Source organism: Sus scrofa, chromosome 9, assembly GCF_054392235.1.
Source record: "Sus scrofa isolate SSC_HxYL_T2T_F1_AM1 chromosome 9, Sscrofa_HxYL_maternal_Yorkshire_Landrace_v2.0, whole genome shotgun sequence".
In the NCBI taxonomy this organism is placed as follows: domain Eukaryota; kingdom Metazoa; phylum Chordata; class Mammalia; order Artiodactyla; family Suidae; genus Sus; species Sus scrofa.
The window spans coordinates 101,765,248-101,779,539 of record NC_139391.1 but is presented as its reverse complement, the minus strand read 5'-3'; the positions used below and the strand labels follow the sequence as shown (position 1 = coordinate 101,779,539).

The window sequence follows — 14,292 nt, the reverse complement described above, 5'->3', positions numbered from 1 at the left end:
ACTAAGATTCCCCCAAAGAAAGAAGGTTTGTCCCAATCCTCATTCCTATCTAAAAACCTGCTTTTCTCCTTTTTACTATCAAACTCCTTGCAATTCTTTCTAAGAGGGGACACAGTCGTTAAGGCATTAGTCTGCTCTGACCCTCCTTTGCCTGGCAAAGTAATAACACTATTTTTTTCTCCTTTACCCAAAACTCTGTTTCTGCATTTCAATTCAGCACTGTCAGACAGAGGCCGGATTCCGGCAACACCTATACCACAGTGGCAGTGGTGGATCCTTAACCCACTAACTGAGGCCAGAGATAGAACCTGCATCTCAAGGATACTAGTTGGGTTTGTTTCTGTTGAGCCACCACAGGAACTCCTAAAAGGTTTAAAAAAGTGGCAATAGAATTGAGAGCACAGAGTATCAAAGAAATGCCAAAGTTACTGAAGGTGTTATCAACTTACTAAGGAAAATATTGCAATATTACATCAAATGTAACCAGTGCAAAAGAGTCAGTTACTATCTTTCCTTCCTGGCCAAAATGGCATAAAGAAAATATTTCCTGAATTTTTATTTGGCCAGCCACCAAACTTAATAATTTTTAGTGGTAAGATAAGTCCTAAGTATCTTTGGGTGACTTGAAAGGAACAGGCAAGTAATACGGCAATCCATCTTACTAGGTAATTCATTGTTTCAACAAACTGTTTTAAAAACCAGGTTGTAATGTTTTGCCTTCTTCAGACAGTTATTTGAGACTACTTTAAATGTAACATTAGCAGTCACAGTAGGGGGAAAATGTGGCTAAACATATAGAATTATTGCACCTGTGACATGAATTTCTATGCCACCGAGATAAATTATGTGAATACAAAGTGTCATTTAAAGAGCAAGTCTAATTAATGTATGCTTTCATTTTGACAGGCTTCTGAACATACAGAACATGGCTCAATAAGGAGCTTGTTTTACTCCTTAAATCTTGTTTCACATAGAATCATTGCCAGTTACTAACATTTCCATTCTAAATTAGACTATAAATTTAATAAAAGTGTTCTTTAACTTGTCTTTCACCTAACAAGAAATCTTTCTTCCTTATTCAGTTTTTCAGTATGCTTTTACTCCTTGTGATCTTAAGTCAACTGAATTTAAGTTAAATGAAAGAAAACTTGTATCTAACGTTCAGAAATTATTAAGACATTCTCTGACTTGGGAGCATGTTTTTTCCTCTGGAGGCCTTGTTAGTTTTCAAAGTATTGTTAACAAATTTGAGGGTTTTTTTTGGGGGGGGGGTTGTTTGTTTTTTAAATCATGAAAGTGCATTTTAATGTGAACAGGTAGTAAAAATTAAGTGTGACCTATAATTAACAAAGAAGCAGAAATGATGTAACAATGGTGATTGTCTTGCCAGAATGGAGTCCTATCTTAACCCATCAGCAGAGAACATGTGTGGTCACAAAATATCACATTAATGCATTCTGTCCCTGTCAGAGTCAGCTGCACCGAGCTTGCCAAATTCTAACTCAGGTAGCTCGATTTTTTTTTCCAGCCCAAATTTCTGCTGCTTTTTCAATTGGGTGAATTATTTCTACTTCCTGTATTTTAAAGAGTTCCTGACTCACATAGGTTATCAGATTTCCATCCCAGTGGCTGCTGCACACCCACAGTGAATGAAGGATCTCTCAAAGTTACTTTGGGATGAAAGCTAGGGGATAAATGAGAAGAATTATATTTTTATTTCTTCTCTTTGGAGGGATTATTCTATGACTTTTGTGTTTAGCTTGGAGGACTCTTATGATTTGATTTCTCTTCTGAATGAGTGAAACAGCCACCCAGATGGCAAGTACTTCACAGGTTGGCAGAGAGTAATTTGATTTGGAAGTTCAATGTAGCTCACTTGGAAATGTCCCTCCAGTAATAGCTCCCCTCTTAAAAAATTCAGTTCTAGATTTCTGGTTTCATGCATAAACGACCTCCAGGGAGGCTGAGTGGTGAGTGACAGGGTGGCTAAAAAATATATATATATATATTTTTAATATATTATATATAAATATATTTACATTTTATATATTATATATTACATATAATATATTTATATTTTTATATATTATATATTATATATAAATATATATTTTTATATATTATATATTATATATATATAGTTTTAACCATTTAAAAGAAAATAAATGTTAAGAACATGATGGAAGATAGTATGAGAAAAAGAATATATGAATGGGTCACTATGTTATATAGCAGAAATTGACACAACACTGTAAATCAACTATACTCTAATAAAAATATAATTTAAAAAACAGTTAAAAAAGAAATGATACTCTCTTCTACTATTCTTAGGATTTTACTATAGAAGTAGTGTTTACTGCATAATTTTGACTTTCAATACATTTTATAATATTCTTGTGAATATAATCCCCACATCTATTTTTGGCTTGTCTGTGTAGGAATCCCAATGAGTATTTCATTCAGTTGATACTTATAGGAGGCCTTTTTTGAGTGAGATATTGTAAGGTACAAGCAAGATAAGATAGTTCCCTTCTTCCAGACATATTCAAATCTTAAATCTATGAAGTGACAAAAACCACTAAAAACATTACACAAAATTCTGTAAGTCTGTCAAATACACGTATTTTAATTTCACATGCTGCCAATCTACTAGGAATTTCTAACATTTATGGATCTGGCAATCTTCAAAAGTCACAATCCTAAGATTGTGATTTCTACTAAGTCCAAACTGACTTAAGCTACTCTATTCCCATATTTAAAATCTCTCTTCCTCGCTGTGTTTACACACACACACACACACACACACACACACACAAACACTCACACATATACGGATTAGTAGAGGAACTCAATATGTCTTAATATTTTCTTTAAATTTTTACATTCTTTAAAAATATCTACTAATTCAAGCTCCTGAAAACTAACTACTCTGTGAAATTCTCATCTTACAGGTCTTTCAAATTATGAAGCTGAAATAAATCGAACTTTCCCTACCAATTATAGCTAACCTAAGAATTGTGTCCTACAAATAAACAGATAAAAGCTCTGCTTATTTTGACCTGAGTATTCTGATTAGGATAGGAGAGTGAGAGTGGGGAATGGGATGCAAAACCCATCAAAATCCACTGTCTGGAAGAAGTCCAGGGAACGTGTAGTCTCTAGAATACACAGGGACATCTGTATCAACTCTAAATCAAGCATAACATATTTTGATTACTATCAGCAGGGAATTATAAGTTTTTACCACTTATTTAGGGTAAGAAGTCTCTACATGTTATTTTACATGTTCTCATTTTTTTTTTCCAAAGAATATGACCTAATATTAGCATATAACTCAAAGTGTTGCAAATATAATAACAGACGCCTGTACATCTGTACCATACCTGTAATGAAACCATTCAACAGCAAGAAAACAATGATTCCTAATTGCACTTAGGTTAGGTGTCAGGGGTTGCTCTCTTCAGCTTTACACTTGAGAACTTGTCCAGCTGTCTGTACCATCACGGTGCCAGGGCGTTTGACAAGGGTGTGCCATTTTCAACCCAAATTGTATTAAAGAGAACGAGAATGTATTCTGCTGGGACTTAAGTGAGATTCATATGTATCTCATCTAATTAAATCAAAATCTAGATCAGACACAGCCATCTTATTCTATTTTTCTAATATGGACATTTAAGGGTAGTTTGAGGCAGTCGACCTCCACAGTTGATATTTTAAGTCAACAGGAATTTAGATAAATGACTTTGAAGTTCTAAACTGAGATAACTTTCTGCTGAATTCTACTGAGACAGAAAAAGCACCAAGATGAGAAAATTAAAAGTTCTTTTAAGGTCACGGAGTAATTAAAACAAAAAGAATTAACATCCATTGCAAAATACTACATTTAGAATGGATAAGCTAAGTCCTACTGTATAGCACAGGGAACTATGTCTGGTCTCTTGTGATACACCATGATGGAAGATAATATAAGAAAGAGAATGTGTGTATATATATGTACATATTTATATATATATGTATATATATAAAACTGGGTCACTTTGCTGTAGAGCAGAAATTGACGCAATGTTGTAAATCAAATATACTTCAATAAAAAAAATTTTTTAAAGAATTAACATCTGTTGATACAGTTTAGTTTCTATAGCTATTTTTTATAAAGTATTTATATAATTGCATTTTGTGAACAATACATGGCACAAGACAAAACACCTTCTATCAGATATTAAGTGACAATTTGTGTTTTCTGAATGAGACAACTGTACTTCATAGCAGTTGCATTTATTTTAGAGTAAAACTGGCTCAAGTTAGCATGGCTTCAAATATAATATCCTTGTTCTCAGCACCAGTAAAGAGATAATGACAAAGCAACATAAATAAAAAAATACTAAAGAATTGAATCTAAGTTTCAAAATCAATATGACTATCACCTCATGGCTGTGGCCATGATAATTACCAATTAAAGTGGAGATGAAGGAAGAGCTGGGGTCAAAAGGACATCTGCCCCTTCCTCTCTCATATCTGTGTGATTCCAGGTGAAAAAGGGGATCCTTAAAAAAAAAAACAAACAGAAAAGCCATTATATATTTGCTAACTCTACTAAGAATTTAATTTCTCAGGAAAAAGTAAATTAAACTTTCATTATTTATAAAACAGGGATTGTAAATAGGGCACCAGTGAGAAACATTAAGTTATTTAGGAACAAACTGGATTTTACAAACAAATACATAGGTTTTCAGGCCCATATGGGTTTTCTCACTCCACTCAAAAAGGATGAAGGTGCTGAAATGAAAGAAAGTTGCAGTATCTATCACTTGATCAGACAGTATTAATTATTCTGAGGTGTGTCAGCTACATATTCCAAATGAATAGAAACTTGCTGGGGAGAAAAAAAAAAGTTAGTACAAATGAGAATCAATAATAAACATGGAAATGGGCTTTTATTCCACAAATATGATTCTTGATTTTTTTGAATAGTCTGTAAAAGAAAATGATAAAAATTTCTATCAGTAATTTAGAATGTTTCTTTCTAATCAGTTTTATTCTTTATCACATATTCTTTGTATAGACATCTAATATTTAATAAGTTAGAGAATGATTACTGCATAAATCATTACTCGGACATATATGTATAAATCGATGTCATATTATGTGCAAGATTTCAGTCTGGTTTCACACAAGTGAGATATTGAAAATAAGCATTTCCATGAAAAACTATTACTTTATTGGTTGTTATTTCAATCACATAACCACAGACCTTTTCTCTGAATGGTCAGATTTCAAAATTCTCAATAATGGATATTTCTAGAATTAATCTCCATAAAGTGTTCTATAACTGGTTTTAGTAAAAAAAAAAAAAAATAGTTTGGAAAAGTGACATTATCAATCCTGTCCTTTTCTTGCCATTCTTATTCAATGCTCTTTTCTTCTCTATGATATCTCGAAACCACCATTTTGATCCTGCCATTACAAGACCTTTCTTATAAGTGCAGAGTTCACCTGACTCTCCTATAAAACTCTAGTCTTGTTCTTGGATTTGAACTATAGCCTAGGACACAAATGCTTCCTAACCCAGAGGTATGGCTAAACTGATATTTTAAGGCAAAAAAAAAAAAGTTTACCTGTTTAGACACACAAATAAGTAGAGAGCAAGAATACCAATAAATTATATGAGACATTTCTGTGTTCACATCCCACAGACAACCAATTTGCAATGACATGAAAAGAAAATGTTGAAATGAGCTAGAATTATTGGTCTGCCCAGCTAACACTTATGCTGAAAGGCTTTCATCTAAATTTGCAAAATGCATCCATAGTATCACACAGAACAGGAAGTGATCAAATCTATGAATGTATTACTTGTTTACCCCTTTAGTGACTGCCACTTTATAGAATATTTGGTAAAAATAGTTGGAGTATACATACAATATTGTACTAATACGTCAAATGTCCAAATGTTTGGTCATTGAAAGCAGAAATACATAGAAAGTATTATACTGAACTGTTCTTGCTTTTTGCTTTTTTGGGGGCCGTACCTGCAGCATATAACATTTCTGGCTAGGGGTTGAATCAGAACTGCAATTGCCAGCCTCAGCCCCAGACAGAGTAACATAGGATCTGAGCTGCATCTGCAACCTACACCATAGCTCATGGCAATGCTGAATCCTTAACCCGCTAAGCGAGGCCAGGGATCAAACCCACATCCTCATGGATACTAGTCAGGCTCATAACCTACTAAGCCACAATGGGAACTCCCCTGAACTGTTTTCTTAAATTGAGACTCTACAGCTTCAAATTCGGTGACACTCAATTTTTTGTCTCTAATGATTGATGATGTTTATTTATCTAATGGCTATAATTAGACACTTTAAACACTAAAATTGAAACTGTAAGAGAAAAACAAGTATATTGTTTATTCAAGGAAGTATATTCATTTAAACATAAATTGTCAAGTGGGGAAATAGAAAATGCAAATTATATGCATGCTAAGATCAAGAGTATCTCAGAATTTGAAGAAATGCACAGTCCAATGAAGGAAATGAAGTCACAATTTCTTAGAAAAGCCACGGGTTTCATAAATAGAAATCACAACCTAAGTTCCTGAGACTACTGTTCATTTGTGAATATCTGCATGTTTCTGAGATAACAAATATTTGACATAGCAGTGTCTTCTAAGAGAAGAAAACTGAACTGACTGGAAACTACATTCACAAAGAAACCTGTAACCCTAATGTTCTGAAAACAATCAAGTGGAACCCAAGATGTATGAGGCACAATTCTGTGCCATATGAAAATCTGAGTCTGTAAAAGGACATACTCTTTTATGAAACCTCAGATTTGACCATGAGAATACGTGATATTGAATCTTGAATAATGAATTGTTCATATATTATCAGAGATTTACACCTTGGGTCCAAATTTGGATGTATCTTGACCAAATCCCTCCATACTTTCTCTAGAAGACTTCCACTATCTTTCACTAATTTGATTAATGGCTAAAACTACCTCAACAAATAGTCATTTGAAATAAAGAGCAAAGAGCAAATTAAACCTTTTTGTCTGCTTTTTATATCAATACTTAAAATTCTACCACCTCATCTGTCAGAATGGCCACCAATAACAAATTAATAAATAACAAATGCTGGAGAAGGTGTGGAGAAAAGGACACCTTCCTACACTGTTGCTGGGAATGTAAATTGGTACAACCGCTATGGAGGTATAGCAGAAACCTAAATATAGAACTATGATATGACCCAGCAAACCCACTCTTGGGCATGTGTCTGGACAAAATTTTCATTGAAAAAGATACATGCACCCATGTGCTCATTGCAGCACTATTCACAATAGCCAAGACACGGAAACAACTTAAATGTTCATTGACAGATGAAGGGAATTAAGAAGATGTGGTATATATACACAATGGAATACTACTCAGCCATAAAAAATAATGCCATTTGCAGCAACATGGGTGGAACTAGAGACTTTCATACTAAGTGAAGTAAGTCTGAAAGATAAAGACAAATACCATATGATATCACTTATATCTGGAATCTAATATACAGCACAAATAAACTTTTCCACAGAAAAGAAAATCATGGACTTGGAGAACATACTTGTGGTTGCCAAGGGTAGGGGGTACGGAATAGGATGGACTGGGAGTTTGGGGTTAATAGATGCAAACTATTGCATTTGGAGTGGATAAGCAATGAGATCTTGCTGTTATAGCACAGGGAACTGTATCTAGTCACTTATGGTTGAACATTATGGATGATAATGTGAGAAAAAGAATGTATATAAATGTGTGACTGGGTCATTTGGCTGTACAGTAGAAATTGACAGAACACTGTAAACGAACTATAATGGAAAATAAAAATCATTATAAAAAATTAAAAATGCTTAAAATTCACATTTCTAAATAGCTTAAAGGAGAAACATAACTATCATTTAATTTTTAAAACACATATGTTCTTTCATCTACACAAAATCCTTGGTTAGCATTCCAGGAGTCAGATAATACAAAAATGGATTTCAGTATTAAACTGGATTGTACACTGTGATACATACTTCTTAAATTTTAAGACTATGTGATTTGTGTTCGAAGACTATAACATTTGTAACAAAATAGTGAAGAGCTGTTTCCAACACTTGAAAGTTCTATAACTCCTATCTCATCACTTTGCATAGTCTTCTTTGACTCTGTCCCCAAACCTGGCTAGTTGTTAAATGAACATTTTAATTACTAAATTGAGGTCAGTTCATATCACAGGAAGCTCTATATTTATTTTTATTAATCAGAACATAACTTTATGTAGAAGTATAATATAGGTGCAACCAATATTTCTAATTTATTTATTTATCTTTTTTAAGGCAGCACCTGTGGCATATGGAAGTTCCCAGGCTAGGGTTCAAATCAGAGTTTCAGGCCTGCACCACAGCCACACCAACGCCTGATATGAACCACATCTGTGATCTACACCAGAGCTTGTGGCAATGCCAGATCCTCATCCCACAAATGAGGCCAGGGATTGAACCTGCATCCTCACAGGCACTATGTCAGGCTCATAACCCACTGAGCCACAATAGGAACTCCATATCCTTAATTAAATTACTGTATGCCTTAAAAATAGTAATACCATATCCTGGATTTTTACTTTATTTTTTGAGTTACTAAGTTTCATGAAGCTGTAACAAAAATATTTTATCCATTTTTTTGAACAAAGGCTATTATGATGTTATGACTAAAATAACATTTGAAAATAAAAGCAAAAAAAAAAAAAGAAAAGCTAGTAAAGGGTTGACATTTTTGATATGAATGACTTGAGTCTAAGTACAGCTACGATCACACACAGCTTCACATTTCTATGGTTTTGAACCCGATCTCACTTGCTAATACAAAGAATAGCTTCATCACAACTGCCTGGTTGTCTGGGACAAATGAATGGCCTCAATAAATTTTATCTGAGCACATTATGTGCAATTATGACCTTAAAGCATATTTAGCTGACACTTTAGAGAAGTTAAACAAAAGAAGTCAAAGTCAGAAAAATTAATAACATAAAGTTATCTAACACTTAATCAATGTTTTATGACCTTGTAAAACCAAAAAAATCTGCCTGTGGTGAAAGTTAATGAAACCTGAAAATGGTTTGCCTTTTTTATGAACATACTCAAAACTCACATTTTTAACCAATCCATCTTTGTTGATAACAAGTATTAGATTTCCACTAAACAAATCATGAAACATGAACCAGTTCAGAAAAGTAATTTCTATCAGCGATAAGACTAAAACCATGTTTCTGGTCTAATTTAATTGCTCCTCCCAAACCTTGCCACCATGCCTTCTCAGATTCTTATTTCATGGTAAGTAAATCCCTTAGCCACACTCAATTTACAACATGCTTCAACACCTCCTTGCCTTAAGTGAATCAGAGCTCCCACACTAGACATAATTATGGAGCCTCAAGATGTTCATGCCCTAATCCCTGGAACTGATGACTATCTTACTCTACACAGCAAAAGGGATTTTTCATATATGATTCAGTGGAGGACCTCCAAATGGGGAGAGTACCCTGAATTATTCACCTGAGCTCAATATAATCACAGGAGTCCTTAAAAGAGTCATAGAAGGTGTGATGGTGACAGCCAAGAACCAACCAGAGTGATGTAGTGTGGGGAAGACTAGCCCGCCTTAACTGCCGACTTTGAGAATGTAAGAATGGGGCCATGAGCCAAGGAATGTGGGTGGTTTCCCAGAAGCAGGAAAAAAGAATGACATGGATTCTTCCCCCAGATCTTCTGGAAGGGATGCATCCCTGTTGACATCTTGATTTTATCCCAGTGAGAATCATTTCAGACTTCTCACCTACAGAATTTTAGACAAAACATTTGTATTATTCTAAGCCACTAAATTCCAGTATTTGTTGCAGCAGTCATTAAACAAACAAACAAACAAAAAAAAAAAGTTCAACTCCTATAAGGATATTGCACCACATAGCCTCTCACCCTTCCATCTCCTTTACGAGTTATCATAACATTATAAATATTTTTGACCCTATGCAAACCTCCAAAGTTGAGACTCTTTTATTTTTTCAAAAATACAAAAGTGCATTCCCATCTTCCCACTTAGTTAGCCCTCACCTTGTTCCTTTTTCTCTCACCCACATGTCTACCTTCCCCACTTTTAAACCTAGGATTGTGATGACTCCTAAAGCAAACCATTCAAAACTATGAAACAGTTGCTAACAATCAGTGATTTTAGCTCAGCCCTCAAAATTGCCACGGGATGTGTATGTTTCTCTGGTTATGTCGTTTATTTGAGCAGCTATAAACTCAAACATTTTAACTCATGATCTCTCTTGACGTGTAGCAGACAACCCCATATCTTATGTTTGGTAGAGAAAAATCAGTTTCCATCCTTTACATAATTAGTCAAAAAGAAAAAAAAAAAGATCTATGTTTCTTGTATGTCTAGTTTTGGTCCTGGGGCAGGAACACAGTAGTAATAAACAAAAAGACCCCTCCAAGTCTCATCACTCTCCCATTCTCATAAATTACCTCCGACAGACTCTCTCTTTTCTTCCCCCACTGTATCTACTGCAATATTCACCACTGTTCCCTGAACCAGGGCACTTATTTAATTCACTCCATTACCACTTAACACCTTAACATCGGCTTCCTAAGCAGTCTCCCCACCCAAGACATTAATTCTTTACTCTGCTGCCAAAGACCTTCCTTCTTAATTGTGAATTTCCTCTTATCACCTCCCTACATAAAATCTTTCATTGACTTGCATAGCCTCTAGAGAGCAAAGTCTAAAGCTCTTAGGCTTTTTACATAAGTACTTCATCTCTAAAATGCTGCTCTCTGAATTCCCTTCGTGGCTCAGGGGAAATGAATCTGACTAGATCCATGAGAACACAGGTTCAATCCCTGGCCCAGTTCAGTGGGTTAAGGATCCAGCGTTGCAGTGAGCTGTGGTGTACGGTGCAGACAGAGCTTGGATCCTGTGTTGCTGTGGCTGTGGTGAAGGCCAGCAGCTACAGCTCCATTTGGACCCCTAGCCTGGGAACCTCCATATGCTATGGGTGCAGCGCTAAAAAGATTACAAAAAAAAAAAAAAAAAAAAAAAATGTTGCTCTTACAGCCTGAGTGCCAACCATTCTCAACTGCTTGTAGGTTTTATACGCTTACTTGGGCTCATTAACATGTCTAGGATAATAAGGCCACATAATATTAAAATTTCAGCATAGACCTTATCACCCCCAGGAATACTGATCTAACCCCTCTGTGTGCTCTACTATAAATTCCTTTCCCTTTCTGTGTCCCCCTGAAGAATCATATCATTTACTTCTCTGTATTATAACTGTCTGTTTGATTCCCTTTCTGGTCTGAGAGGTTTCCTTGAGGAAATTGCCTATGAGACATGTATCTTTGATCCCCTGTATATAATAAAATACTTGATGCATAATAAATGCACAACTGTTTGTGTAAATAGTTTTATCTCCTTTGTTGTGTAGTCCTTGCCTATTTTATTACAGATTTAAAACAATGCACAAAACATAGCTGTGGATAGGTATGTTGATTTAAAACTAGATAACATCTACAAATGCTATGCTGGTATATGCTTTTCTGTCACTACCTGTATAGCAACATCATGGTCCTATTTTTTCTATATTTTGATTCCCACTGGGTCTAGTAAAACTGATTATATTGTTAATTTCCCCAGCTATTTAATGAAAATAATCTATTTTCATATACAATTTGATAATTTATAATGAACTCTAGTCAAGGTTAATATATTTCAGGTAAAGATAAATATAATTTAATATCACATGACAGTCATTGAAAAGAAAACCGAATATTGAGGAATTATGGAGATGACTCATCATCCCCAAAGACCTTATTAATGACAGCATGTAATTTGATGTAATATGAAGGTATGACATGGAGGTATAATCATTTGTTAGTCAGGCCCCCCTTTCAAAGCTACATGATTTTTATTTTTTTTTAAATAAGGAAAAGGTATTCTCTTGACACTGTGGTGTATGGTCCTGAAACTTCAATACCGAATTGGCAATAAAGACTGAGTTCTTAATTTTCATCAAATAACCAACTTGATAGTAGTTTTTAATGAACTAATTGGTCTTTTCCCCTCAGTATTTTAGAGGCTTTATTAAGTTATAGATAGCAGAAAAATATATTTATCCAATTCATCTTAATTCCTCAGGATTCAATAGATTACTTTTGCAACTTTATAGAGCTGAGATGTGTACAGTTTAAAAAGGAAGAAAATTTACCATAGTCTGAATAGTAATGATATTATGATAGAAAAAAGGCAAATTCCAAATATTTATTGCTTTGTTTTGCATACTTTAAGCTAAATCAAAATTAACTATAAATTCAAGAATGAAGTTCATCACATTATTTTGAGCATTCATTGTGGTATTAAACAGAGTGTTTACTTCAGTGTACAATCCAATAAAATACTAACAATTAATATAATTTTCTTCCATGAAGTAGAATTCAGCAACCAAACAACAAAAAACTTGAGTCATGATGACATTGTCAATGACCCTGAAGCAATCGAGTGTATGGGTCAAGGAATGTGTAATGCTGGTGTTTAACCCCATTGAGAATGATGGTCACTACTTAAACTGGCTTTCCATTATCTATGTTTTAACAGCTGGAATTTCTGCCTGAGTAATGTGGCTTAAATTTATAAGACATCACTAGTATTAACAGAGTGGGCTGCACTTTTTGTTTTGGTATGATATGGAGAAGTTTTTCGATAGATCCATGTGTGCTTGAGAAAAAGCAGGGCATCCAGTTTACAGATATGCACAGATGCATGTGAGCTTCAGAAAAAAAAAAAAATTTGCAAAGAATAAATGGGATATCTTCCCAGGAGAATGTTCTCATTTAGGTCTTGAGGAAAGTCTTTAAAAGCCTACTGTAATCTATTGTCACTGGGTGAGGGTTATTGCCTATCAGGTAGTCAACATGATGCCAATGAAATGAAATGTGTGTTTCCCATTAATAAATCAGCTTCATGTATTAGTTATAATTCTTACCTTCAGCACCACTGAGATATTCTGAAAGATGTCAAAGTAATTTGAACTTTATAATCACCTATTTTATTAGTTATTTCTAAAAGTTAGAAAAAAAGGCAAATTACACAGGCTTATACAAAATGTATCGATCCACAATGAAAAATGGACTGAGGTGCATAAGTAACCATAATATGCACTTAATTCTTTATAAAAATAGCTATTAAATTATCTGTATCACAAGTTAATTTTGAATGTGATTCACTACCTCATTTTTTCCCTTTCTTCTGCCAAGCAATAAAATCATTTATTAAAGACTATTTAAAACATTTCCCATGGCTGAATAAACAAAGAGGAAAAGAAGAAATACAAAAAAAGAGTGAAGTTTTAAGGATATGCTTTGACTTTAAGGCCAATGTTTTGCATTTTAATTGCAGTTATCTTTTTTTTTTTTAACCTTTTTTTCCTCTGAAAATGATATATTATATCTATATACTACTTTAACATTCATGGAGTATTCTTGCATATATTACCTTGTTTCATTCTCAAAATAAATCTGAAGTAAAACAGGGTCAATAATATTATTCACAAATCTTACTTTCTCTTTATAGGTTAGGAATTACAACTGGGGTGAAGGTTCATGAGTCTCGAGTCTCCATATTATTCTATAGTGTTACCCTACCTAGCCCTGTAAAAAGAGAGGGTAGATATGTTTGTGTTGCCAGGCATAGTTGAGTGTCTATAAGGTACTTAATGTATAATCAAAGTCTAAAAATATAGGAGTTCCCGCCCTGGCTCAGTGGTTAGCGAATCCGACTAGAAACCATGAGGATGCGGGTTCCATCCCTGGCCTTGCTCAGTGGGTTGATGATCCAGCGTTGCCGTGAGCTGTGGTGTAGGTCACAGATGCGACTTGGATCCAGCGTTGCTGTGGCTCTGGCATAGGCCGGCGGCTACAGCTCCGATTAGACCCCTAGCCTGGGAACCTCATATGCCGAGGGAGCAGCCCAAGAAATGCAAAAAGACAAAAACAAACAAATAAATAAACAAACAAAAATATATATTAAGATTTTTGAAAGATGAAAGGTATATTACCATTATTTTATTTATCAAATATGTTCAAATGTTTTATTTCCTTAAATATTGTTGGAATTGCTTACAGACGCTACCAAATTTTTTAAAAAGTATATACTACATCTAAGTAAAATTCTAACTCACTTGTGCTGAATTTTTAAATAAATATTTGCTTTAA

The 14,292-nt window shown here is 34.3% G+C and overlaps 1 protein-coding gene across 4 annotated transcripts in view; it reads right to left on the bottom strand.

The window, feature by feature from the left end:
- The window catches only part of SEMA3E (semaphorin 3E), a 258,462-nt gene that overhangs the window by 51,775 nt on the left and 192,395 nt on the right, over nt 1-14,292 (bottom strand). For all 4 annotated transcript variants that reach the window (XR_014816009.1, XR_014816010.1, XM_084977289.1 and 1 more), the window contains exon 5: nt 4,451-4,544. Coding sequence is in view for 1 of the 4 variants with exons in the window: in XM_003130220.7 (XP_003130268.3) it covers nt 4,451-4,544 (94 nt within the window). In the remaining 3 variants the exon portion in view is untranslated. The remainder of the gene's footprint in view (nt 1-4,450; nt 4,545-14,292) is intronic.